Below are 27,424 nucleotides of genomic sequence, written 5' to 3'. Positions count from 1 at the left end.
ACTTCCACCTTGGAAAAAGAACAGTTAAAAGAAAGATATTGTTAAAATCCCCAAATTACCATTGCATTCATGCCTATGATGAGTGTATGTAAACTTCTAATTGCTTCTATATTGCTTTTGGCAACTGAAGGTGATATGCTAATCTGTCTATCAGCATGTGCTGTGTAGAAATACAAGTATCTTTTCCTCCTACCTTCTTTCCATGGGAAGGCTATATTCATCACAGTCCCAGGCATTAGCATGAGGAGGAGATAGGGCTTCTCCCCAGGTTACTGCATTATGTTTTGGGATCTTTGGGACCCGTATTCCCTTCTTTTGATTTTGACTCCCTGAGAAATGAAAAATAAACATCAAGATAAACAAAGTCCTGCAGTTTGCCTCATTAATATTAAACAGTACAGACTAGTTGTTGGCCTCACCTGAGGTGCTGTTGCTGCCTCTGTCTGAACTGTGGTGTGAGCCACCTGTGCTGTGATCTCGGGTCTGGTTGTAGGGGATAGCTTTAGGATGAATCATTCCTTCTCCTCCTTGCAAATGATCTGAAGACAAAGCAGCAGGAAAAAATGTACCTATATTTCTTTCTTTTTTTTTTATAAAAATAGTGTAAAACATATCAAGTTGGTCTTCCCTACCATTACTTTTTTGTTCAGTCAAGTTGTATTGCATCTGTGCTGCCATCTCCTTTGGTATTGGAGGCAAATTGGGGGGCTGCTTCCAGCAGGGTATATCCAGAGGCTCTGCTATTGAGCCGCCAGAGGCTGCCTTATTCTTAATGCTGGCCTGAATGAGCTGTGTGGTGGCATATGGAATAGGCTCATATGTGGCTGTTGAATCCCCTCCTGGACTTGCATAGCACAAGTTGGAGTTGTTGAATGTTTTAATCTCATTGAGTTTGTTGGAGAGATTCACATCACTGTATATGGCTGTCTCAGACCCAAGCTGTCCCTCCTGTTTGTTTTCTGGGTGGTTTCCATAGTTGGCTATGCAGTCGGCTGAGTACGTGAAACAAAGCAGCACATGAGCATGCAAGAACACAAATTTTAGCACAGCTACAAGGTGTATGATTTTTATTACTTGAGCAACATGTATCTAAGCTTCTAACAGAGCCAAATTAAGTGTGAGTCTGTGAGACTGCACTCACCTGGTCGGCTGTATGTTGTCATGTTACTGTCACTAGTGCCATTGCCATTATTGCAGCAGTTGATGCTACAGTCCTTATGATTGGCACATGCATTTGGCCAACTGTCTGGCAGCCACAGCTGGTTTAGGGGTTCACCCATGCTGAGAAGGCCAGGTCTGCAACAAGGAGGATCACAGAAACGTCAATCACAACCTGCCACCTTCATAAATGAGTAATGAGTGAGCATGGACTGGATGCCTTACAGCACATTTAAAGCAAGAAGACACCTCCCCCTAGTGGTTCCACTGTGCAAGTGCATTTCTTTTATTAATTTTTATTCAACACAAAGGGACAAAAATACCTCACCTGCCAGCACTGCATACTGATTCTCCTCTTTGATATGCAACTGCAAAGAGAAAGAGGAAAACATTCAGCCTTGATGAGCTGTCAAAAAGATGAAGCGCTAAAGGCAGAAAAAAACATGAAAGAAGTCTAAGCAAAAAAAGAAAAAGAAAAATTAAAGCAGAAAGTCTACATGCTTCTATCCATGGGGTGTATAGTTTGACTGTCTGGTTTAATTTGCATGAAGACAACACAAATAATTGTCTGTTCCTTTACACATCTCAGCACAACACAACTTCACAAATGATTTAGTAACACTTGTTCAGTTTCTCCACCAGTAAAATCTCTTATACAAGATTAATATTTTAAAAATGTTAAACAAATGAACCTAACCTGAGCCAATGCATTTGGTCCAATGGGACAAGTACATTGTTGCTATGTGTCCATACAACATATATTTCTCTTCATTGTTCTGTCACATGTCAAACTGTTTCCACTTTTAGATTGCAATTAAGTACAGATGGTTGGGATGTTTATATGAATAAACATATCCAATCATTTGCCACATAAAATCTAACATGTATTAGCAGCTAAAGCACATAGTACATACCTGTAGGTGTAAAGGTGAATGATGGAACTGAAGGAACAAACAAGAAAAATCAGTTTTACTTTTTTGTAACTTAGTTACTTTAGTATCTAAATTATTAGATACTACCATAGTAAGTTATAGCATTGCAGACCTTTGTATGCAACCTCTGCTGTGTGATGGGCATCTCCTCATGTAAAAGTTTAGGTGTACAAGTATTTTAATAACCACATGCCACCTGTGTTAGTGCTGCCTCCGACACAAGTGCCCAGGAGAAGGTTAATAAGGGTGATAGGCGACCCAGGAGACAGGGAAGAAATAACAGCAATATTGTAGCACACATGGTAATGGCAGTTTGACAGGCCTGTGGCTCCAAGAACTGTGCTATGTTGAGGAAATGGCACTCTACAAATAAGCAATTAAAGGTCAGCCTTTGAATGTCTGCATAGCTGCAAATGCAAATTTGTTTCTGAAGTCTTTGTGTCAAAGAAAGATTAGACTGGACTGTTTTTCACCGTTTGATGTGATCTGTTTATCAGCCACAGAAAATATTCCTTAATATCACTGAAATGACAATTGATGATCAGTGTGGTGGCAACATGTCATGGCTTGATCCCTTCTACAGTCCTAACAGTCTTCAGATGTTGGCACATTTGGCCCATATAGATGTGAACATTTATATTTACATCTACCACTGTACAGTAAGGACATAGGAAAAAGGCACACACCCTTGCGGATGCCAGTGTATGTGCTGCTGAGGCCGCTTCTTTTCTTGCGGTGACGGTACAGCCACACGCTGAAAATCATAAGAACCAACCAGCAGGTGGCGCCAATGCCAGCGATAAATGCGGGCTGCTTCACCACATCTGAGATCTGAGACAATGTGTCTCTTTCCTCGCTGATATCCATCATCTGGCCTGCAGAGTCTGAGCAGTAAAAACAAAAGGAGAAGGTTCAAACATATATTGCCACACATACATATGTACAGAAAATGCAGAAAGTATAACTGAACCCTTCAGTATGCTAAAAAAAAAATGTTAATGGGCCCAAAGAGAGAAAGGCATTGCTTAAACATAAAAAATGTGAATCTAACCATGAACAGATTAAGAATAGCATTATGCTCCATTCAGATTTTTCACTGAACACACAAAGGAGGCTCTGATCAACTGCATTTGGAGGTTTTCTCTAAAACATTCTGTTGCTGTGTTCAGAGCTGTGGCTTTCTAATTTTAACACTGCATTTTGGCAGAACATTTACCTAACTGGAAGAAAGCAACGTCACTCTGTACTCCAGGTCCAGCACCATTGCTAGCTGCAACCACCACACTGTAGCGAATCCCCGGTGCCAGACTGGAAATGAGCACGGAGAAGGTGGAGCCATCCACTGACTGGTTTACATGGTAGCGACTCTCATTACCCAGGCACCAGATCTGTCGAGAAGAAGGTGAGGAGAAGATGAGAGGGCAGTGATTGCCCGAGGGACACACTGAGCAACACAAGAGGCACCTTCAGTCTTACAGAGTTACAATTTACATTTTAGGTGCAATACACAGACTCAGAAGGACAAGTACAGGAGTGAGTGAGCGATAGCTTTCTTTGTTTTTTTTGTTTTTTTTTTAATAACCTTGTATTCCTGAATGAGTCCAGCCTCTTCTGCATTTGGAGGAGGTTTCCAGGAAACGAGGATGGCAGTGCCATTGGCCTCAGTCGTTGTGACCGTGACTCCCTGGGGTGCTCTACTCGGGGCTAAGACAAAGAAGCACACAGTTAATAATGGAGACATTAACAGAGTCTCTGATATTGTATGATGATCATGTACAATGATATGAAAAATCACTGTCTCTTTGGCATTTATAGATAGTCTAAGACAAAACTTCACCTTCTTCCAGTGTCCTGACCACCTTCACCTCACTTTCAGTTCCCTGGAACTCGTCAAAGAAGGGACGCACTTTGAACTCGTAGATGGATCCCTTCTTGAGCTGACTGATCACCACCCCGTCCTCAAGTGAAGCACGTAACTCCTGGACAATCCACTGCCCGTCTGGTTGGCCATGCTCAGCAGACGCCCTGTAGAGAACCTTGTAACCCTGGATGTACGGGGACTGCTGCTCAACCTAACAGAGATAAAAACACGCTGTTTAGATGTCAGACCACATGACAACGAGACTCTTTTTGAACACCGGAAACTAAACAAATTCAATTCAAAGGCTCACAATAATATTCGCATGTGAGATAAACATCTACCAGTTTTAACAGATCTGTTAAAACTCAGTTAATTCAATTTTCCTTTAGGGTGATGCATTTTATCATTTTATCATCTGTGAATTCTCACTGTAAATCTCAACATGAAGTCATTTATGGTTTCCATTCAGTAAGGTTCTGGTTAAAATTAAGCCAGCATAGGACTCAGCACTTTCCATTTGAACCACAGTATTACGAAATGGGATGCTTTAAGATTTTTGTGGAGGCATCCACACAGAAAAAATGCAACAGACATTCTTATGTGCTTGGAACAAATTGGCAGTGTAGCAGACCAATAAATTTGCATCTCCGTGCTGTGCTTTATTCTCTGCTAATAAATGCTGGGAAACTGGGCAGTCTAGATTCACAGTCAAGAATCCCTAAAATAAAAGTTTTGCCAGCACCAATAATCTTTATTTTAAAATCCTGACCCCTTGGTTTTCATATCATTTGTTAAATCTGTCCACATGTAAAAAAAAAAAAAAAAAAAAAAAAAGTGCATTTTTTTCCTGTAGTTACATTAACTACAAGCCAGTCGGTTCGCTTACCGTCCACTGCACTCTGACAGCGGAAGACGAAAGGACAGTTGGCGTGCGCAGGTGGATAACAACATCTGCCAGTTCTCTCTGGATGTGACGATGATCCACTCCCTGCATAGTGGCAGTGCTGTCTGTGTGTACCATAAGGACAGGAGCATAAAATTTCAGTGTGTTTGTGGCTAAGCTGGCATTTAAAAGCTTAAAAACTAATGGAAAATCCACACTGACCCTGTGTTCTGATGGAGTCAGAGATTGGGCTGGGGTCACTCAGGCCATAAGAATTCACTGCTCTGACCATAAAGAGGTATACAGTTCCAGGCTTCAGGTTTCTCAGGACAAAGGTCTGCGCCTTCACATGCTCTGCCAGGGTCACCCATCTGCTGCCTAATGTGTAACTGCAGAGAGTGGCCAAAAATGACAGCACACAAACACAGGGAATATTTTGTCAAGCTTGATCCATGTTAAACAGAATGACTTCGTTAAAACACGTTTGACCCTGCAAATCTCTAACCTGAATGCCTCAATCAGGTAAGAGGTGGGTGGTGCAGCGCCACTGGGGCCAGATTTCCATGATAGAGTGACAGAGGTACGGCTGATGTCAGTCACCTCAGGTTTAGATGGAGCACTGGGAATCAAGCTAGGGTCTGAGGGATGACCAGACTGGACAACAACTCCAAACTCTGCCAGTGAGACAGCAACAAAATCATGCAAAAGTTAACCCAGCAGGACTTTGGCAAAAATTTCTGTATATCCAAAAAGCCTACCTTCAACTTGCAAGTACGCTGTCCGGGAAGCCTCTCCATTGGAATTAGAAGCAATGCAGGTATAGAAACCTGTATCTCCCAGCTAAGGATAGAAGATACAGAGGAGGCAGACATTGACAAGTGGCCTTGGCTCAGTGCAGGTTCTTAGTAAGTGCTGTATTACAATCTCCTACCTTAGCATAGTGAATCTTCAGCAATCCTGTTTCTGTTAGCGACATACGGGAGTCCACAGGAGACACCACCACACCATCTTTCTTCCAGTGAACGGCAGGCGTTGGAGTGCCAACACTTTGGCAACCCAGGGTTACTGTGCTGTCTACAGAAACAGTCTGATTGACTGGACCCTGTCTAATGACAGGAGGAGGGTGGTCTGACCCAGCTAGGAAGGAAAAATGGGAAAGTGAATGACTAAACCACAAAATGACATGTATTAATTATAGACATGTCTCATTGGGAATACACAGTGCTGTCAGTGTCAAAACAGCATGTGATGTAAAAACTTTTGAAAAAAAAAGATGTAACACGGTTTTAAAAAAAGAATGGCAATAAAATACAACAAAATAAATACATACAAATATTTTGCTTGCAACTTGTGAGAATGAATAAACACATGCAAATAATTTGGTGAAAAAACCGTCTAGGAATTTGTTTAAAGAATTAAATTGCTATATTTAATGCATGTTCAGTTTTACAGTTTTTTATAACACATCAATATATGTGAACAGTGTCTTGATAGTAAATTATAAATATATATATATATATATATGGGCAGTGGCTGGGGGACAAGTGAGATCTTAGCTGACATTTTTCCCCCTCCAACCCTTTTCTGCATTTTCCTCTCTACAACAGTGTCATTGCCAGTGGTATATTACAGAATTTGAGATTAGGAATTCATTTTCATAAAATGTTAAAGTTATAAAGAGAGAGAGAAAAATAAAAATAAGAACTGAGAATAGTTGAGAAAATGAAGGCCTGGGAAAAAAACAAAAACAAAAGACAGATAAGATGTGGAAGATATTGAGAGGTAAATTGGTAAAGAGGGAGAACAATAAGCTTAGGTGGCTGCGCAGGCAGTGGAGGAAAAAGAAATCAACTTTTCCCCTCCAGCGGAGAGCAACTAATCGTTCATTGGGTTGTAGGTACTGCTGGAGCCGGATCCAATCATGTCGGCAAAGCCCAACTAATAACAGTCTAACTTAGATAACAGACTCTCTCGCTCTCTTACATTTTAAAAAAACCCAGGATGGGGCAGGGGCTCTAGATAAAAAATAAAAAAAAAAAAACTCCAAAAAAGGTGATGGAAGCGTGCCTTGAAAACTGCCAGAGGTAATGTGAACCAGTTATTACCATACAAATGCACTACTCTAAATGGGGATGAGAGGAGTGTGGTAGGATGGATAGAATTTAGGGGAGGGGAGAGTGGAGAGAAAAAAATGTGCAAGTGAGAGTGTAGAGCTGTGCAGGCTGCTGGAAAAAATGCTAAAAACACCCATGAACAGCCCACCTCCTTTTTACTGAATAGACTCTCACTTTTATACCGAGGTGGCTGCAGGACACATTATCGGTATGGGCAGCAGACTGTCCACGACAACTGACAGAGCTGCACTGATCAACTCAATTTGTAGATGCATTACCAGTCTGTTCAAAACTGAAGCAATTATTTTCTTTAATGTATTTACGTACATAGAACTCACACAGACGTATGAGTAGTTATTCATCACCACACAGGTGCACAATTACTTGTGTCTGCAATTACTTTTGTAGGCCTCCGAGCACATTCAAATTGCTTTTTAAAGCAATCAGCATAGTTATTTCATCATGTACAGTTTGGATGAGAGTCCCTCAGATTTCTATGAAAACATATACTGAACTCAAAATACAGAGTACAATAAATCAGTCTGTGCTGTGTTGTGTTAAGGCAAACTAATGATTAATGATGATCAGTGCAGCCATCTTTATTTAGACTATTTACTGCACCATTGCAGGTTAGGAAATGTTTCTTTAAGAGAAGATTTATATAGTATTGTGCAAAAGTCTTGAGTCAAAAAACATTTCTTTATATGTTGCTGGGAAAACCGGAAACACATGAAGCAATTTATTGAAACGTGCAAACGTACATGGAACAAACAGTTTGTACAGTTTGTACAATTCTAATGAGCTAAAATATTTGACATGAGTACCTTTAGTCTTTAACACAGCCTGAACTGTCTTAGGCAAGCTTTCTTGTAATGTCTTTAAGTAGAGTCTTTACCTTACAATTTAACACATCTTACGATGACTGTTAGGATCTATGAGCTCTATTTCTTTGGATGAGAAAAAGCTCTTATTTGGATACTGCCTGCCTTTTGTTTTGTTCATTGCCAAGACAATCCCAAGTTCTTCTATCCAGGTATGCTTTTGTTGCATTGGCAGTGTGTTTGGTATCATTGTCTTGCTGAAAAATGAAGCTGCTGCCAATCAGACACTGTCCATATGGTTTTGCATGGTGGATCAAAATCTGATGGCACATATTCTGCATAAGTACATCCATTTTGACAAGATACTTAAACCACGACAGAGCCTCCACCATGTTTTACAGATGGCTGTAAGCGCTTCCTGTTGTACCTCTCCTAAGCACCTCCTTCAAATTTGGATTCATCATTGCATCTGTTGCCTCTGATTTTTAGTATGGTTCTCGTGTAATTTGGCATATCTCAGCCTCTTCTCCCTGTTTCCTTTCCTTAAGAACGGCTTGTTGACAGCTACCATTCCACTGAGATCATTTCTGGTGAGGCTTCATCCAAAAGTAGACAGATCCGCTGAAGAGCTAGATGCATCTTTTAGGTCCAGTGTCAGGTCTTTGCTGGATTTTCCCCCCATTGTGAAAGGATCTGACTTACAGATACTGTTGCTTGAGTTAACAACAAATAAATAAAAATAACCAAATAAGCGTTAATCTGAAAATATAAAACTAACTGTGGAAAAGCAGCCAAAGTCAAAAAAGAAAAAACTACTGCTACTACAACTACTGCAGAGGTACTCCTCAAAACCACTTTAAAAAATTATAAGAAATTCTGGCCCCTTGGAAGTAAATATAAAGAACTGAGGACTGGCTCAAAACTTTTGCACAGCGCTGTAAGTACAGACACTCTTTATAGACAGTCACCGCAGAAACCAACTATTCTGAGCCCAACATGTGAACAATATCTCATAAAATCCCTCTCCTGACAGAAGCCAAGGCAAACCACCACACCCATATTACTGCCGTCTGCAGCCAAAATAAAACTGTAGTTTAATTTACCTGCTCAACAAAACAAGACTGCTGCCACAAAGTAGTCCACTTAGCCAAAAGACAAAAGAATGAAACTTCAAAAGAGCTACATAAAAGTCCCCTCCTCTGCCCTCCATCTCCACTTCCTTTTACTCACAGTCTGTAACCTCCAGCAGCGCTTTGGTAATAACGCTGCCAGCGATGTTAAGAGCCTGGCAGCTATAAAAGCCGCCATCAGTACGTTGAACATTGGTAATGGTCAAACTGCCCATCTGGGAGACGGACAGCCGGCTAAAGGGCTGCGGTGGCTGGTAGGAGAAGAGAAGACTCTAGAGGGGAGATGAAGATCAGAGTTAGAGAGCCATTCATTTTCTTTATTTACACTGTGCAGTGATTTAGTAGTGTGATGACAGACTAAGGGTCAGTCTCACCTCACTGCCCTCCCTCTGCCAGAAAATAGCAGGCTGCGGGTTGCCAGTAGCCTCACATTGGAAGGTGACCGTCCTGCCCACTGCCACCACCTGGTTCCTGGGGCGAATGGCAAAAGCCGGGGGCACTGCAGAAGAAGAGAGGTCCTAATTACCTGTCAGCATTACACATTTGTATCATTCTCAGCATTATAACATTAGTGTGTGTGTGAGAAAAGCTTTACATATTTTATTCATTTACCCACACATAACATGAATTACATACTGTAGTGGTGGATGGAATTACAGTGAAGATAGGACAGTGACAGGGACTCATGAGTTCTTGTTGCTGTCTGATGGTGGATGAGGGATGGACGACAACTTACCAGTATTGACTACAAGGAAAAAAGACACACAAAAAAGCAGTGCAATGAATAATCAGGGTGAATACACACAATGCACACACAATTGCAATGATGCAGGGACAGTTTTAAAATATTTTTTTTTCCTACAGTTCATGTAAGGGTTATGAAACTGTAGGCACCTGGTCAGATATGCAAGACATCCAAAATAAACTGTCAAAGAGATGCTTTGTTATTATTCTGCTTCACCTTGTGGTTGTTCTCTATCTCTTTCCCTTCCTCTCTCTGTCTCTCCGTGGCTGGTTTGTGTATTTCTGTGGCTGTTCATGAGCTTGCAATCATTTAGTTTCTCTCTAGTTCACATCAGGTGTCCAAAGTTACACTTTCTCCCTGTTAGTGCCCTATAAGAGACGACCTGCTTTACTTTAGGAAATGCTCTGTCTGCTTTATGTGATGATGCTGTGTGGGTAGAGCGTGCAGACAGAAGAACAACCTTGCTTACTGTGATTTCACCAGACTGTAATACAAGCTATTTTCACACTGCAAAATAATGCAATAGTGGACATCATATGGACACATGATAGGTTGAGGACTATTTAATGTCTGATTGGACTGTTTCTGACATTTGCGCTAATATGCAGAAAAGCTGAAGTGCATGTGTGAAAGCTAGTTGTTTAATATCTTTTACTGATTTCATTGTTGGTCACTTTAAATGAAAAGATCTCACTTAGGAACTCATTGGCCCCTTCGGTACCCTGCACTGTGCACACTAGGCCAATTCAGTAATCCTTCCAGTTATTCTTCATCATTGTGGTTAGTAGCATTTCAAAGTTAGTAGTTATTTCTCTTCTATTTTTATGAAGTGTGATGTATGATGTATTGACCATTTTTTAAAATATAATTAATGTTCTCAATGAGCACAGCTAAGTGACACAGGTTACCCCCCCACAACGTCTCCTTAAAGAAATGGAAGAAAAGCACAGATGTTAAAGAGTAAAGCAGGCTGTCTATCCCCAGTTATGTGCAGCAGACTTATTGGCTGTGACGTGTGAAAAACACATGTAATTGCCGGTTTGAGTCAGAGCCAGCTAGCCTAGAGGCATAGTTTAACAGAAGTACAATTGGTTAATGAGGACATAAAACTCATAAAGGGTGAGATGCGGATGAAGCATTGTGTCTGGATAGAGGGAAAAAGTAGGAGCTACTGGGACCTCAGCTGTAAAATTTCCACACTAACAAACATGCATTTGTAGATGGGAAAAACTGGAAATCTTAAGATGTCAAAGCTAGATTTATAGTGCAATGAATTGCTTGCTAACCAGCTGCTTTTGGAACTACAGTGCTACACTGCTGTGGAGACTGTGGTAAAGCGTGGCTTAAGCACCCTCTCTATAAATAGCCATATCTATCCACATCTCTAGAGTAGAGTGAGAGAGAGAGAAAAGTAGAGAGAGGTAATACAGGCAGAATAAATACATATTAATTTAGTAAGTCCAGAACAATGTCATACTTGGAACTTGTGCAAAATTATTATGACTAAGCTCCTTGGCTTACTACAACTGTTTATAATGGCAATTGTTTAATATCAACCAAATGTTCTAGGTCAGTAAAAATGATTCTGTGGTTAGGGCTGTGACTATGATTTGAGCTATACAGAGGTTAGGCTTTTTTTTCTTCTTTTTTAATATGAAACATGCATTCACTAAGATAACTATCTGTTTAATCTAGTAATATAACATCAAATGCTGTATTCCTGGTCTTTTCTATTGTCTGCCAAATTTAGCTATGCCCCCCCGATGCTCATTTTCTCAGGTTTTTGGAGGAGGAGGAAGACAATGTAATTGGAACCATGTCAGTCCTCAGCATGTAACCAGCTCATCTTTAATTAAGTCCTACTGTCTTTGCAGTATATGTCACCAACTGCTTCTCTGTATGTGTGTATTTATGCGTACTGGTTTGCATGTGCAACCATGAGAGATATCTCACTGCCTATTTCCTGTCGCTGATTTAAGAACTTAAGGGTGTCATTGTGGCATTACAGCTTAGGCCAAATTAATTTAGCTCCTGTAGTCACGTACATTTTCTTCTGATGCTCATTTTAGTTTGCACAAACAAACTTTTATTATGTCTTCTTAGCTGTTGTTATATGACCCTCAGGCCTTAAGACAAACGCACACTAGAAAACAATTCTTCGGTACAAGAAGGCACAATGACGAAAGCGTGGTCATGCTGAACGCCCAGGCAATGTAAAAGTCATTTCTTGGTAAATTTGTGACACTATGACACAGGATTAGGTCTCCTGTTAGGAACAACTCTTAGGCAAACACTTCTCATCCATTAAAATGAAACCTGAGGCCTTGAAAAAAAATATGTGGACTGCATATACATGAGAAGAAGGTGCTTTGATTGTAGAGCATTAAGTGTGAAGGCTGGGTTGTACTGACCATGTACAGTGAGCGTGGCAGACGCTTCAGACTTCCCAACCATGTTCTCCACCACACATGTATAAGAGCCTTCGTCTGCAGAGGTCACTTGGCGAACAATCAAGGTATGGTCCTCTAGGATTTCAAATCTGCTGGCAGGACAGACATGCACACACACACACATGCCCAAGAGATGAAAGAACAAGTGGAAACACCATGTTTGCATGGTCAGTTACTGAATGTAGAGGGTTTTTGTGTGTTACCTGCCCTTAGGCAGGTCAGAATCATCTCTCCTCCAGCGGACAGTGGGAACAGGGTCTCCTTGGACAACACAGCTGAACTCCACACTCTCCTCTGCCAGCACCACTACACTGCTGGGCCGTTTCACAAAGGTCGGACGCTCTATAGGGCAGCACAGCAGTAAGAGGGACAAACATCATTACAGGATCAAATTTATTGTGTTTGTGCGTGCCACCTACAGTGGGCTCAGAAAGTATAAGATTGCATTGAAAAGCTGATAAAAATGGAAAGAAGTCTTGTGTCATATCAAATCCTTTGAAGCAGGGATCAGACGACACTCAGACTGATTTAATCTACTCATCAAAGGCTCGCTCAAGTAAATCAACTCGCTGCAATTGTTCGCCTGTTATAAATATGGCTGAGAGTTTATTACTGAGTACCCTGTGTGGGAAACAGTGTGTTCAAACAGCTGAAGAAGTCAGAAGTCAGATTGTTATTCTAACCAAAGAGGAGCTTCCTCTGCATCATATCATGGCTGGACTGAGGACTATGCACACCAACAGAACATCAATACATTAAGTTTTGCAAAAGTTAAAAAATGGAAAGCAACTTGTCTGAGATACAGAAAGCAGGACTACAACCAGCAAAAGTTCTGTGAAATGTTCTGTTTCATGGCAGTCACAGAGAATGAGTAGCTGTCTACAAAACACTGGGGAAAAGATCAAATGCTTGTGCAGTGCGATTCATATTACAGCAGAATAATGGGATCTAATGCATGTTATGGCTTCTCAAGGCCTATTGTAGTAGAAGACCATGAAATGCTGGCTGTCATGAACTTTCTTCCAAAGTCATCTGATTTTAACCCCTCTGAACAAGCTGAAAAAGTCCTTCACATTAATGACTTTTTCAAATCATTTGAGGTACATTTGAGTTTTGAACAAACTTTTATAATCAGCACTTTATTTTTCAGTGGTTCAACCGTTCACCCAAATAAGGATAAATTATTATTTGCTGGGATGAAAAAAAATACAATAAAATCAGGTTTGACATGACTGTGAAACATAAAGAAATTCTATAGATAATCATATATTTATCTCCATAAGCCATTTATTTTGTACAGCCCGCATTCAGCGGGATTTTCCACATTTATTTGACAGGCTCTTTGAGCCACTACATTGTATATTTGCAACCTGAACCAAGGCCATCTAACGATGTGGTACAGATAAGAGCTCTATTCTAATGGAAAGTGTTGGGAAAATAAGTGGGGGATTGAGAATAGAGGCTAGAAGCAGGAGGCGGCAGTAGAAGAAGCACAGTACCATAGGGAGCTCTTATATTGAAAGGTTATAACATTAGATGTAGCACTGTTAGATGTTCAGTGCATGTTCAGCGGGGAAATTTGCTAAAGCTGGTAGACTGGGTGGTAGAGCTGCATAATCAAAATAATTAATGGGTTATTATACCCCAGTGAAAAAACCCTTATACAGTGGACTGGCAAGGCACTGAGAACTGGAAGTACTTAGACTAAGTGAAGTACTGCAACATTGTGAAATGCAATCAAAAAGCTGCATATTTTACCAAGCACCGTGAGTTCGGCAATCTCACTCTCCCTCTCTCCCACCATGTTGGTTCCAACGCAGATGTATTTCCCTGCATCACTCTTCCTGGTGTTGGTGATCATTAGTTTGCCACTCCGAATCTAAAAGACAACAGAAAAAAAATCAATATTTGCACAGCTGTATTTGTGGAGGATCTCACCATCTGTATGTGTACCGTGTTCGTGAATTACTAACAGAGTATCACATCCATAAAGCGTGTAATAATCTGGCTGCTATTTGTGTATTCTGTGATAAAATATGCCTCAGCTCAAGTTTTCTTTGTGACATGTTTATTTGAAAGTATGATTCCATCTTTTGCATCGTCACATCTTTGACTGTCCTTCGTTTAAAAAGAAGTGCATGGTGTTGTGTAAGCCTGTGTGCATCGATCTGGCTCTCTATTGCTTAGGAATAGAATTTTCACTGCCTTTCAAGCTGCACAGAAGGTCACCCATTATGAAATTACATAATTCATATCTAGCACTACATGAGAACCCTGGGAACAAAGGGACTGCCTCTTTGTAGAGACGCTCCTTAGATGTTCTGTCAGCCTACTTTGCCTTTCCCAAACTTTTCTCTAAGCATATCGGCAAACACACACACACACACCTACACACACATGCGTGCGCGCGCGCACACACACACACACACACACACACACACACACACACACACACACACACACACACACACACACACACACACACACACACACACACAGGCACACCCACACATACAACAAAAAGATGGCAGATATATTCCACTCATGTTTATTTTTTTGGCATTTCTTCTTTATTTGGTAGATGTAGTCGAGATAGACAGCAGAGGCATGAAAGAGAAAGAAGGAATGACATGCAGCAAAGGGCCCACCCTACATTCAAACCCAAGGCTCTGCAGAAAAGGACTCGGGCTCAATGAGAAATCCGCGATCTACCAGGTAAGCTACTGGGGTGGCCCACTGCTTTCAGCCTTTTCTGTCCACCACACGCCTCCACACACCATTTCTTTGAGGTACTTTGAATGTGAGATCCTCTACTGATAGTATGCAGCAGCTTAGTGTTAGAGGTGACAGCAGAGCAGTAGTGAGTAGATGAGAAACTGGAGAAGGGAAACATGCTGACCTCCAAACAAACACAAAGCCATTCTCTGCAACCAGACATGTGAAACCAGGCATCAACTTCAATTAAACTCTCAGCCCAGTTATTATGCTCTTAGATTGCTTCTTCCCTGCTCACACTGGGCCATGGAATCAAACTATTCATGCATTCTTGCTAGGGACACAGCATACACTACAGCGCTGCCATTTCTTAACAGAGTTCAGAGGTCAAGGCTGCCTACAGAGCTGCGTCCATTGAGTAATTCAGCAACATGCCAGACAGCACCTGGCTCCGTAGGAACTCTCAACTCTCCAGCTTACAGATGGAATACATCATTAAATCGCTGCTGCAGGGATAAAACCAGCAGCCTTTCATTTATTAGTCAGCCTCCTCCAGGCTAACCTTCCACCACAAACGGCTCACACTGTCCACCAAATAAATAAAAAAATAAATAAATAAAAAGACCAAGAGTGGCCTAAGAGTGGATACCATTTCAAATCTGTTGTAAATCATGCGGTTTTAAGAGGAAGACTTAATAAATTGCGGGGTGACTTGTGGTTGTGTGTACTTGAGATGCACATTGCCAACCACTGGTAATCACAGGGGGCACGTGGGGGAATTTGGGAAGTAGTATTGCAGATTCAGCCATTCCTGTCAGTATTCACTGGATTAGGGTTGGATGTTTGGAGTTACATTATAGCCACTAAAATAAAACGTTCTGTACTTCACTGAAAACATAAGGCAATGGGGGTGTTTAAGCTGCTGTGAATGATTCATGAATAACCCATCCATCCAGTCATTTTCTTAACTGCTTATCCAGTTCAGGGTGACACACACATATACCACAGGCTCTTTTTCAAACTAGTGCAATGTCAGTTAAAAGATTTCTTATTTGGTCTAGTTTCTCTTTCTACATGTTTCCATTTCAAAGAGTTTACTGACTTTGGCTGATTGAGATTACCTAAATCCTGGAGAAAGGGTTTTGCAAGTTACCCCTTGCTGCAAGTCTCTCTCGAGGGTTGCTAAAGATGATCTAACCATTGCCACTGGCTAATGTTATACTTATGCTCTGCAACTTTTTTTCTGTTTACTGCACTTGTAACTTTAGCAGCTGATTAAAGAGTAGACTGAGAGCTTTTTTATTTCCTCGACTGACCGCTCCTCATTTTTAGCAAAAATTCCACTGCAAAGAAATGAAAATGTGGTTTGTGAGTCCTCCATCTCGGACACTGAAACCTCAGCTTTTCTTCCTCTTGTGCCTCGGTGTCTTCTATTTCCTTTTTACATAGTCTTAGATACCCTGAGGGAAAACACATTAGCTGCCTTAGTGTGATGTGTACGCATTTTCCTGCAATGAAGACACTCAGCTTTTTAATTAAAATCCATAAAATCAAATCCAACTGTTAACTCACAACTTGATCTGCATATCACTATTAATAACTGACAGCTAAAGGCCACAAGGGAAACACTCAAAAGGATTTAAAGTAGCCATGAATCACTTATGGTAGACTCCTTTGGTCTTTGTACAGTAAGTAATGTCTTTGAGAGAACACTCATGGCAAAGACACATTTCCATATAGAAAAGATGATCAGGGAGGACGAAGCCAGGCACGTAGCAAGTACAAAGGGAAAAGCAGCCTTTGTATTTCCCTCAGAGGAGCCTCCCCCTTGGCTCTGATCCTTTCCTCTTCTTAAATCAGAGATAGCTGCTCTGTCCATCACAGTCCCCCAGAGATGCTCTACCTGTCACTCCACACTAACATGAGCTTTGAATCTCCTGCGTGTTCCTGGGAGCATGGAAGAGAAGATTCAAATAAACAAATCAGCTCTCTCACACAGACACACACACACGCACGCACACAGCTATCTGAGTTGTTGAAACCAGATTCTGTTCTCAAGTTAAAGGAGCAGGAAGCCATTAAATGCAAAATAAATTCAGTGTATACAAAAGCATGAAAAGGAAAATCACTGCTGTCTGCCGCGTGCCACATGACCTAATACATTAGACTAAGACCATACATCAATACAGTAGCTCACATTAGCACACGATGCTGTTCCTTCCTGTACAGTATAATGTACACTTTTGCTTTTTTTCCTGATGTGCTGCTCAGTGGTTAAGGTTTTGTATGAGCCAAATAAATCATCTCTCCAAAATTCCTACTAGCGTTTTTGGTAATGAGAACCAGAAAAGGTTTCAGTGGCCACAAGAAAATTATCTTGCAACTTCACAGGGTTGCTTTTCCAAATTCCTGCAGAACTTTAATTTGTATGTTAACGTTACAAAAAAGGCAACTAAGCATCAGAATTTCACACTGAAAGGCTTTTTGAACCCCACCAATTTTCATGTCTAAGTTTGTTCTTCACATAACTTCAACGTTCTAGCATCTCCAATGTAATGACTTGCACTTTCCCATGAATATAATGATATAACAACAACAGAATAAATTATCATTAGTTGAAATGTGTGAGATCAAAATAGCTGCTTTTACTGTTATGCGTTCATCTCTGTCATCTAAGTTGGAGCCATCTTTCCTCCAGGAGATTGTGGGCTCGGGGTGTCCACGGGGTGGCTGGCACTCCAGGACCGCAGGCTCACCCACTGCGACCATAACGTCAACGGGATTCTGCCTAAATTCGTCACGTAAGACTGGAAAACAAACAGACAAGCAGAACAGAAAACAGAGAGGACTTTAATGATGTAAAAAAGGTGAATACTTCCTCGTATCATTGGTGTCTTAAAGTGGGGCTGTGTTTAGTATGTCAAACAGTCTATTTCAATGACTTTTGTGATGTGGCATTAGCGGCTATTATTTTTAAGGTGCAAATTTTATAGTTTGGACTTCAGCTGCACTTTTGCTCTTGGCAACAATATTAACACCTTTTTTTGTTGGTAGAACTGGGCTGTGATCCCAAGTCTTTAACAGCTTGACCAGTGGGATATTTTGTACTTGACCTCCCATGTCAAAAACACAACCTTACAAGCTTCAGTTGATTGTTTACTAGCTCTGTCAATCCCACTTTTTGACAGTGACACACAAACACCTACCAAAAATACATTTACAGAGCTACACTGTTAGTAATCTGATAATATTAGTACAGTATTATCCACTCATCTAAATTGTATTCATTTATCAGCCTGTCAGGATCCCTCATGGGACTACTCCTTCGCTCAAGCAGGGTCTGTTGAGACTAGCTGCTGAGAAAGTTGGTTCTTTTAATGGCTGACAGTAAGATGAGAAGATATAAAGCTCTGTAGTAAAGGTGGGATCCAGCAGCCTACACTAGCAGGAGGCGGAAAGCTACCACAGCAATTTATCATCTTTCCACAACGACTAGTTTGTGTGCAGAAAAAGATCTTCCAGCCACCAGCTGTATCGGAGACAAAGCAAACTCGCATCTACTCCAGCGTGAATTCTGGTGGTCAGAGAGAGCTCTTTCCTGTCTCCACCATAGACATTATATTGTGGTGTTTGCAGCACTTCCTGCATCATATTGAATGGGGCTATCATTTGCAAAATTACAGCAAGAATAAAAGTGAAATTAGGATATGTAGAAGAGAAACGAAAAGTAAGTTCTTGTGATAAAAAACAACTTTAATTCCATATCGGTGAGCACATTTTTGCCAATGATGAGGTGAACAACATGTGCTAATGTAGACGCCTGTGCATGAGTGACTGTTGTTAAGCATTCCCGGTCTTAAATTACAGGAGGGGCTTAGAACCTGAAACAAGCCGAGGGAGCCGAGCCAACGCAGACCAAGCAGAGCAGCAAGACTCAGTAGAGCTGGGGTGAAAAGACAGGAAACAATGAGGAAAACGCATAATCACTCCCATATGGCAGCAACAACCCGTTCACCTCTGGTTTCGTATTTTGTGCACAACACTGAGTGGGCCCGAGACGCCTGATAAGCACCGTGGATATGGGAGAACAAATTGGGATGACCTTCTAATTGGAAGTATTTTGGCCCACGCATATCTCTGAGACTCACTTCGCTGCGTTGCCCCTCTGATCCTCTGAGGAGGGTTGTGACCGCCTGACTGAGTGCTGATGGGAAACAGCTGTCTGACAACCCCACCCCACCTCACCCCCACTCCCCGACTCCCCCCAACCCCTTCCCCAATGCCGCCGACACCACCATGTCGCATGATAAAAGGCACTTCCCGTGGGACGCGAAAAACATGGTTGGGGTTACCTCAGACAGGAAGAAAGGGAGACCGTCATAATTCTGTGCACACTGTGTGCGTGCATGTTGACTGATTGACTGATATTATCGTTTAATTCCAATGGTGGGTTGCACATCTGCTTTTACTATTGTGTGAGGTCCAAATGTTTTCACAGAAATCGAAATCCTGGACTGCATCCATAAACCCCTTTGTTAAAGATTCAGTTTCAGTGATAGCATTGCAGTTAGCATAAGAAATAAGGCAAGAAGAGATAAGGATTAAAATCAGAGGGAGCATACGAAGGTTAGGAAGGAATGTCTTTGTAAGTGTGCACACATTTGTATGTGTGTGTGTGAACAAGGAGAAACTGGTTAGTTTTTCCATGTTATGCTGTTGTGCTGGGTAAGCACACAGATAATCTAAAAGCTGTGATTGTAAAACTGACTGTTTATGTTCTGAGTTTGGAAAAAGTATCTGCCTGTTACATTATAATAGGAAATTATGCATGCCCAAGTAAAAACCATGAAAGCATACACCAGTGCATGTACTGTGATCTCCAAACCTAAACTATGCATACTTAGACTGTTTTCTTCTCTCCAGTTTCTCGACAGTCGTCAAATCCTCGTGTTTTCTTGCATTACTGTCTTCTCTCGTCATCTACTGGCTCCACACAATTAATATAATTTCTGCTTATCTAGAAGCATATCCTGACAACCTACCTTTTGGGAGTGATGTTGCTCAGAGATTTAAAGATTTAAGGCTAGACAACACTGTCTAGCCTTAAATCTTCCCAAGTCAGCAGCATTTGCATGACCAAGCTACATGGAGAATAATAATAATAATAATACAAGAAAAAGCATACTGATTTAAAGAGGATTTGAAGAATTATGCAAGGAACAATCAGCACAAATTAAACCTTCTTTCTTACCATATATTTTTCTCAGCATGCTTTGATTGCAGAACCAGAACTATTATGATTTCTTTTGTGTCCTCCTGCCAACTTTAAAAACTTTTAGTGTAATCTGATTTTCCATTCTCTTTGTACATGCCTTGCATCTATTTTAAGGCTCTGCACCCAGTTTTAAAAACAAATCATACTTGTTTATTTCACAAGCTGCATAATGAACAGGAATTTCGTAGGTTTTTGATGGTATGTAGCATCCATGTAGGCCTGATTCAGTGAAAACCACCTCACCAGCTTCTGAGGCCTACCCAGCTTGCCTGTTTAGCTCAAGCTTTGCACCTCTCCTCGTCTTCTTTTCTGCCTCCATCTGATCCCTCCAGATGAGAATCGCATAGCCCACTTCAAAGCATCAGCCCTTGGCCTCACTAGTTGGGATCTGACAGCGTCTGACTTGTTGTTAGTCCTCTGGAGCCTGAACCACAGCTTGAAAGGCCTACTGTAGCAGGGCTCCAATAATCCTCTCTATAGAGTCCAACTAGACCAAAGAAATACGTTCAAATCAGGACAGGCCTGAGATATGCCACAGACAGTAACCTTATCACACTATCATTGTATACGACAGCCAGATACACCTTCTGTGGTCACGGTCTCAATTTACTCCTCGATTTACTATTTGCTATCCTGTAGCAGTAACAGTTATTGCATACTGCAGATTCAGCTGCACAGCTATTGTGATAAAACATAACTTTTATGTCCCAAAGTCAATAGTAATATTACTTTAAGACATTGATGGTTTAAAATGGTTAAAATCAGATTTCACCTCGTGTTATATTGGAGAAAAAAAATGCATTTGAATGTCCTTTTTAGTATTTTAAAGAAAACAAACCGGAACACTTTGGCATTTCTAAAAGCTGGTTGATGTGTATTTTCATAAATCTTATATCTTGTTAGAACACTTTGCCCTCATAGCCTATTGCAACGTACTACTAGAAAGATATTTAGTTATATTCCTTACTCGTCAAAGGAGTTGACCTAATATGTAATGTTTTTTTTTTTTATATTAAGTTAACATTGTAATGCTCAACTGCTGTTTTTGTTAAGACTTAAAGGAGAAAAAAAATCACTGCATAGTCTACAAAGCTAGCTAGTAGCCATTTAGCTTAAAGTCTAATTTATCGGTACAAAAACTGAAACAGGAAAAAAAGGAAGGAGTATGGTGGCCCTGAGAGGCCAAACGGACTGCAACTTAAGAAAACACCAGCAATAAGAAAAACGCTGCTAAAGCACACAAAACGCAACGGAAATAGGAAAAACGACAATGGAAATAGGAAAAAACTAAACAGAAATAGGAAAAATGACAACGGAAGTAGGAATAAAGAAAACAGAAATAGGAAAAACGACAACGGAAATAGGAATAAAGAAAACAGAAATAGGAAAAACGAAAACAGAAATAGGAAAAAACAGATTTCCAAAAGTACAAGGGAAGTGTTTCTGGGGAGACAATAACCCGACGGACCAGTTGCAGGAACCAAAATATGCTAAAAATTACGCTGGGAGACACTTAAAAGAAGTGGAGGATCTATCGGTTTTGTGAGGAAAGAAAAGATGAGAGGTAAGTGTGTTAGCCTAACTATTAGCCTAAAAATCCGTCATCAGTATTATATGAATCATGATAAAACACACTTACCATGTTTTGGGTTCCTGCAACTGGTCCGTTGGGTTATTGTCTCCCCAGAAACACTTCCCTTGTGCTTTTGAAAATGTTTTTTCCAATAGACCCTGTGCACAAGAAAATGCTAAATTCCTGTTTTAAGACCAGATGTAGGGTTGTACATTTCTGGTAGCTTTATTTTGCGGTCAGTCGCTACTGCTAAGATGGACTCCAAAATCATGTCCAAAACACGAAAACGGAAAGATCACGTTAAGTTACAAAGAACAGAGGGTGGGAACACTCACCATTGCTGTGTCATAAAAAAAAATCAATTGATCAATTTGATTGGTTGTTTACATCACTCAACACAAGCAGAACTCCATTACAAAATCAGAAGACACATCATTCACATTCAGAAGCACATCTCTGTATAGTGACAGTTCTTAAAATTTAAACAGGCAAATGTTCAGCATTCACACTACAGGTGAACAACAGTCAAAGGTTTCCCCCGTTATGTCAATATCAGCTAGTGAAGTACACACCTACACAGCATGTCTACAAACCGTGAAAAAAAGCCACAAAAAAAAAAAAAAAAATGATTGCTGGTAAGGGTTTCTATACATTTATATTTATGAAGGGTATGTTGTGACTTACCTTCAAAATCACAGTGGTCCCTCGCTATAACGCGGTTCACCTTTCGCGGCTGCACTGTTTCGCAGATTTTTTTAGTGCAATTTTGCATGCTTTTTTTTTTTTTTTTTTACAACACATGTGTTCTGCGTCCTGATCGGCTGTAGACCATTGTTGATCTCCTCCGTGCCATCTCTCCTGTACAGTACAGCATTGCTACGTCGATTGCTAGCAGTGTGACTCTGAAGAAGATAACCATCGCACAAAAAATTGGACTTCTAATTCATTGATGATCTGGACCTGAAAATAGGGCTTGATCTTTGGTTTCATTCTATAATACTGGACTTATTTTTCTACAAAGGTTTGAACTTTGAGAGTGTTTAAACAAGAGAGAAAAGTGTGAAAATGTTCATGCCTGTCTGATAAAAGTGTATAAAGTGTGTAGTGAGGGCTTTTACAGCCTTAAAACATCTATAATAATTGTAAAAAATAAAGTTGTCTACTTCATGGATTTCACCTATTGCTGATTATTTTTAGAACATAACACCCGTGATAAACGAGGGACAACTGTATACAAATACTGAGAAATATAGAATTTGAATCCATTCTCTCTTTTGCTCTGAGGCGCGGGGGAAAAAATATTGACAAGTCAATGAACGTCATTTACAGATATATTCGGTAAATGCCCAAGACATCTTGAGAAATGTAAATCGCCACTTGATTTATCCATTTGGTTGACTTGTTTTGGAAAACCCGACGGTAAACAAGGAGCGAATATCACACCGGAAACGAAGCGCTATACAGGAGTTTCCTCACCAGAAGTAGCATATGCTAAGGTGCACAAAGTCTATTTCCGTTGTCGTTTTTCCTATTTCCGTTGTGTTTTGTGTGCTTTTGCAGTGTTTTTCTTATTGCTGGTGTTTTCTTAAGCTCCAGTCCGTTTGGCCTCTCAGGGCCACTGTAAAGGAGTCACTTGTAGGACAGTTCAAATAGTAAGATAGTAGCGACTGTCTTTTAACCTTCTACTGATTATTGGTTCATTTGGGTCCCCAAAATGCTAAGCTGTTACTATAGATCAGCCTCAGCCTCTCTGTGATGTGTACATACTAAAATGAAAAGGGCAAGAGGCAGATGCTTAGCAGTATTGTGGTTCTGTCTGTTTCCTGGCACTGATCACAGTGACCGCACAAAAAACACAATATTATAAGAGCAAGTAATATTAACCAAAAATAAGAACTGACATTGTGAAATTTTAATGCGGCTCAGTGCTTAAAATGTTTCTTGTTGTTTCAGCTCAAATACAAACCAGCCCTTATTGACTAAAATATCACAGAGCAGCAACTCGAAAATGGGCATGCAATAAATACCCAAAGCTAACCTTGAAAATACAGCTATCGTTTAGTCCCAGCAGATATGAAATCCTTGGCTTTTCTCACAATCTATCTCCTGACCTCTCGCTACCCCCACCCCCTGGTGTGTTTATCCACCATGAACCACCCTCCTCCACCACCACTTCCTCCTCTTCTTCTCCTTGCTCTTAAAAAACTAGTCTGGAGAGGCAGAAAGCTTTGAGAGAAACAGCTGCTTCACAGAGAAACCAATATGCGCAGCTCATGTCTAATAGTTGGTAATATAGACTGAAAAAAGAGAGAGAGCGGGAGAGTGAGACCAACAAACACATACTGTACTCTCACACGGGAGGTCCAGTGGGCCCTGTTCTCCTTTGCAAGCACCCACCAAAGCCAATAACATAATACGAATTGCAACCAAGCAAATCCAATAAAAGGGTCTCACACATACAAATTAGAATACATACATGAGCTCAGTCTCATAACTATGCCACAGGAGATTTGTAAAATAAACACAAGCATCTAGAAGACAGTGCATACTGCTCATAAACTAACAAAAATTCCTTGCTTGTCCTCCATGAGCTCCCCAATTTGAATTTCATTTTCCACAATGAAATCATTATTTAAAAAAACGGTCCCAGGGCAAACATATTTTCTTGCACACAGGGCCATATATCTATCTTTGTTTGGCAAACCAATTAACTCAATATTGTGGCTCACTTCATAAGATAAAGTTCCTTGTTATAATATTTACTGGGTCTTTTAATACTGAACTTTTGCTTTTCTGTTGCTGTCCTTATCTTTTAGATTCAGAGAACGACCCTGTAATGCCTCAATACATCCTAAAGTTAGAGAATGATAATGCTGGCAATGTTGCTTCTTTCTCTTCTTTAAAACACACATATGTATAAAAGAAAAGACAAAAACTGAAAAAAGACATTGTATGTGCAAATTGGACAAACATATCATCTGCTAAGCAGCACTACATCCTGGCAGGGGATGTGTACCATGGTGCCATGTGAATGTGCGTTCAGGGATAGATGCACTGCTTCATCAGTTCTTGGAAGTTCTGACACTCTAATCCTGTTGATGTACGTGCAGAACATATCATTCGAGGAGCAGATATTAAAACCAGCTAAAAGGATTGCGTGACCTCTATTTTAATCTTCTTCACTCATCCCATCCCTCTCTAAGAGGTAAAGCATTGCAGTGAAAATAAGGAGAGGGGAGATATGAAAAGACAGACGAGCATGAAGAAGATTAGGAGAATTAGTGAAGTGGCAGAAGAGCTGGGTGAAACAGAGGCTGAGCAGCTCTAATAGGGTTAGTAGAGTTGTCAATTACTGACTTGGATATATTTGGTTGAGAAAAAAACATGTTCATCATCAATACATACAAGAAACACATACCAACTGTGTGTGTATATATATCATACTTGGCTTGTCAAAACAAACATGATACAGGTTCATCCATCCATTTTTTGATAGTCTCTCTCTTTTTTTTTAATGCACCAATGGGGTGGCCTTGTCTTCTTGCCTTCTAGTTTTGCTCTGATGCAGTTTATTTCTCTACCTCTGTTAGTTTGTACTGTCAGCCTGTTTTCATTTTCAGATGTCACATGATGTATAATCTGGGTATTTCTTTTCTACAAAGTCAGGAAAATGATTGTGTCTAGATGAATATCTTCCTCCCCAACACCTAGAAATAATACAAGGCACCATACATTATCATAGACGTTCGCCAAATATGGCACTGCTGATGCTATTGCAGTAGTAAAGTATGTTGCTGGGACTTTCTTGTTGGATTTGCAGTGTACTATTAAGTGTACTATTATGTGTGCCTTGTTGGCATCAAAATAGAAAAAGTAGAGCATTCAAAGAGATTTTATGGAGTCAGGATGTGACTGCTGTTGGCTTGTTGCAAACTAGCTCTGGCTGTAAGGCATTAAATAGGTCCACAGGTTCCTCCAGTTCTTACAATGACTGATTTCTGCAGTAAGTTGTTTTGTGGCAAATATCTTTGTGAAAATTCCACCTGTATAGGTATACAGATCTATCATGTTTTGTCAGAACACTAGGTGGTGTGTTGACTCTTCAAGTTAAATTCCTATGGGGACTGACTTTGTTCAGCTTATGACTCACATGTGCATGAAGATTAGCTGGGAAAGCATAATTTTCTGATGTCATGACTGGACTGGACTTTTTCTCATGCCGTCAGCAAAAGGTCAAAGTAAAATGTGGAAACGACACCTTTGTATGGGCTGTATAGTGATCACTCATTCACGTTATTTTAATGTGGTTTTAACTTCTTGGATAAAAATAATCTGACAGTTATCATTTGGCAATTGTTTCGGACTAAATAAAAAAAGATTGAAAGAAGTGCTGATCCTGACGAGATCAGGTGGGAGGTTCTCACTGATTTTTCATGTAATTTCCCATATGACTAGAAATATTTTCTTAATTAAAATTTTAATTAAGCAGCTAACTTACAATCAAGTCAAGGATGATGCAGTCCTAGTAAAAATGAAGTACAATCCATAAATTTTATATCTGGTAATACCCCCTTTTTTGGCCCATTTTTCTTTACACTTTCAGTTCTCTTTCAGTTAAAGTTCAGGGGCATTCATCCTTAAATTCCCACCACAGCATTTCATTTACTTTGACATCTTGACAAAAAATGGGTCACAGCAACAACTTTTACGTTTTTTTTCGCTGTATTTTTTCAGCCATTCAGTTTTTGATATGATAGTGTGCTTGGGATCATTCTGCAACATCATTCTTTTGCATGACTTCTTTTGTGTTCATGCTTTAGCTGTTAGACAGATGACTTCACAGTGGAGAATACTGCTGCACTTGGGATATCACTTGCGTTGTATGACACAATTTGTGCCAGCCTTTAGCTGTCAGACCGATGGTCCCACATCTGACTTTGAGTTCATGGTCAGCTCGATGACTGCAAGGTGCTCAGGTCCTGTGGCTACAAAAAAGCCCAAATCATCACCCTTCCACCACTGTGCTTGACAGTTACATTTGACAGTTATACTTGACAGTATGAGGTGTCATGCTCATGTGCTGTGCAAAGGAAAATATTCCACAAGTCTTGTGCTGCCGTGTCCTTTTTAGAGAGCAGAGGCCTTCTTTTGGCAGTCCTTCCAAGTAAGACATACTTGTTGAGTCATTTTGTAATTGTGCTGTCGTGAACTGATTTAGCATGCTAACTGTGGTCTGTAGATGAAATTGCATGGTCAGACTATGGTCTGACCTGAATTTGCTGGGACATCAACTCTGGTGGAGGTTGTGTGTTAACACACACCTAAATGTATGTTGCATTATAACTATTGTTTCTGCTCTAATGGTATAATGATGTAATTTGCAATAGTGATAATCAGGATGTGCCGATTATATACCTATCTCTAATGTTATTTTGTATATACACTTCATAAATTGTTATAATAGCTTCATTATAAGGTATAAAAAATGTGTTACAGCCCTGCAAAATAAACACCAAGTGCCCAAGTGACATGAGAAATAACTACCTTTAGATTTAAAATGACACAGTAATGTGAAAACCCACAGTTTTACAACACGGTTTCCTGTCATCAAAAGGGATTGCCCCGCACTTTTCCTTTTAAATTAAAATTATTTGTATTATGCTGCTTCATCTTGCAGGCACTGAATACACACAATTATTAAACAAGCTAATTATTTTCAAGTATTTTTTAATTAATTTTCGCCAAGGTGTGCCATTTAATTAAATCA

At 40.3% G+C, this 27,424-nt stretch overlaps 1 protein-coding gene across 4 annotated transcripts in view; it reads right to left on the bottom strand.

Annotated features, from left to right (window-relative positions):
- LOC116313120 (roundabout homolog 1-like) overlaps nucleotides 1-27,424 on the bottom strand; it is an 81,638-nt gene that overhangs the window by 6,308 nt on the left and 47,906 nt on the right. Inside the window, exons 1-23 of one of the 4 annotated variants that reach the window (XM_039618821.1) lie at nucleotides 21,724-21,747; nucleotides 17,459-17,616; nucleotides 13,853-13,973; nucleotides 12,298-12,436; nucleotides 12,056-12,186; nucleotides 9,636-9,644; nucleotides 9,274-9,398; nucleotides 9,000-9,171; nucleotides 5,766-5,971; nucleotides 5,593-5,674; nucleotides 5,340-5,508; nucleotides 5,057-5,223; nucleotides 4,838-4,959; nucleotides 3,928-4,162; nucleotides 3,673-3,794; nucleotides 3,307-3,478; nucleotides 2,777-2,974; nucleotides 2,073-2,099; nucleotides 1,487-1,526; nucleotides 1,142-1,296; nucleotides 633-992; nucleotides 420-539; nucleotides 194-329 (exon numbers count right to left, since the gene is read on the bottom strand). In XM_039618821.1, coding sequence (XP_039474755.1) covers nucleotides 194-329; nucleotides 420-539; nucleotides 633-992; nucleotides 1,142-1,296; nucleotides 1,487-1,526; nucleotides 2,073-2,099; nucleotides 2,777-2,974; nucleotides 3,307-3,478; nucleotides 3,673-3,794; nucleotides 3,928-4,162; nucleotides 4,838-4,959; nucleotides 5,057-5,223; nucleotides 5,340-5,508; nucleotides 5,593-5,674; nucleotides 5,766-5,971; nucleotides 9,000-9,171; nucleotides 9,274-9,398; nucleotides 9,636-9,644; nucleotides 12,056-12,186; nucleotides 12,298-12,436; nucleotides 13,853-13,973; nucleotides 17,459-17,578 — 3,128 coding nt within the window. In that variant the 5' untranslated portion in view covers nucleotides 17,579-17,616; nucleotides 21,724-21,747. Of the gene's footprint in view, nucleotides 1-193; nucleotides 330-419; nucleotides 540-632; nucleotides 993-1,141; nucleotides 1,297-1,486; nucleotides 1,527-2,072; nucleotides 2,100-2,776; nucleotides 2,975-3,306; nucleotides 3,479-3,672; nucleotides 3,795-3,927; nucleotides 4,163-4,837; nucleotides 4,960-5,056; nucleotides 5,224-5,339; nucleotides 5,509-5,592; nucleotides 5,675-5,765; nucleotides 5,972-8,999; nucleotides 9,172-9,273; nucleotides 9,399-9,535; nucleotides 9,645-12,055; nucleotides 12,188-12,297; nucleotides 12,437-13,852; nucleotides 13,974-17,458; nucleotides 17,617-21,723; nucleotides 21,748-27,424 lie in introns of those variants that run through there. The other 3 variants (XM_039618820.1, XM_031730691.2, XM_039618822.1) reach the window with 3 other exon arrangements.

Source organism: Oreochromis aureus, linkage group 10, assembly GCF_013358895.1.
Source record: "Oreochromis aureus strain Israel breed Guangdong linkage group 10, ZZ_aureus, whole genome shotgun sequence".
Classification (NCBI taxonomy): domain Eukaryota; kingdom Metazoa; phylum Chordata; class Actinopteri; order Cichliformes; family Cichlidae; genus Oreochromis; species Oreochromis aureus.
The sequence above is the reverse complement of the archived record's forward strand: the minus strand, read 5'-3'. Positions and strand labels throughout refer to the sequence as shown.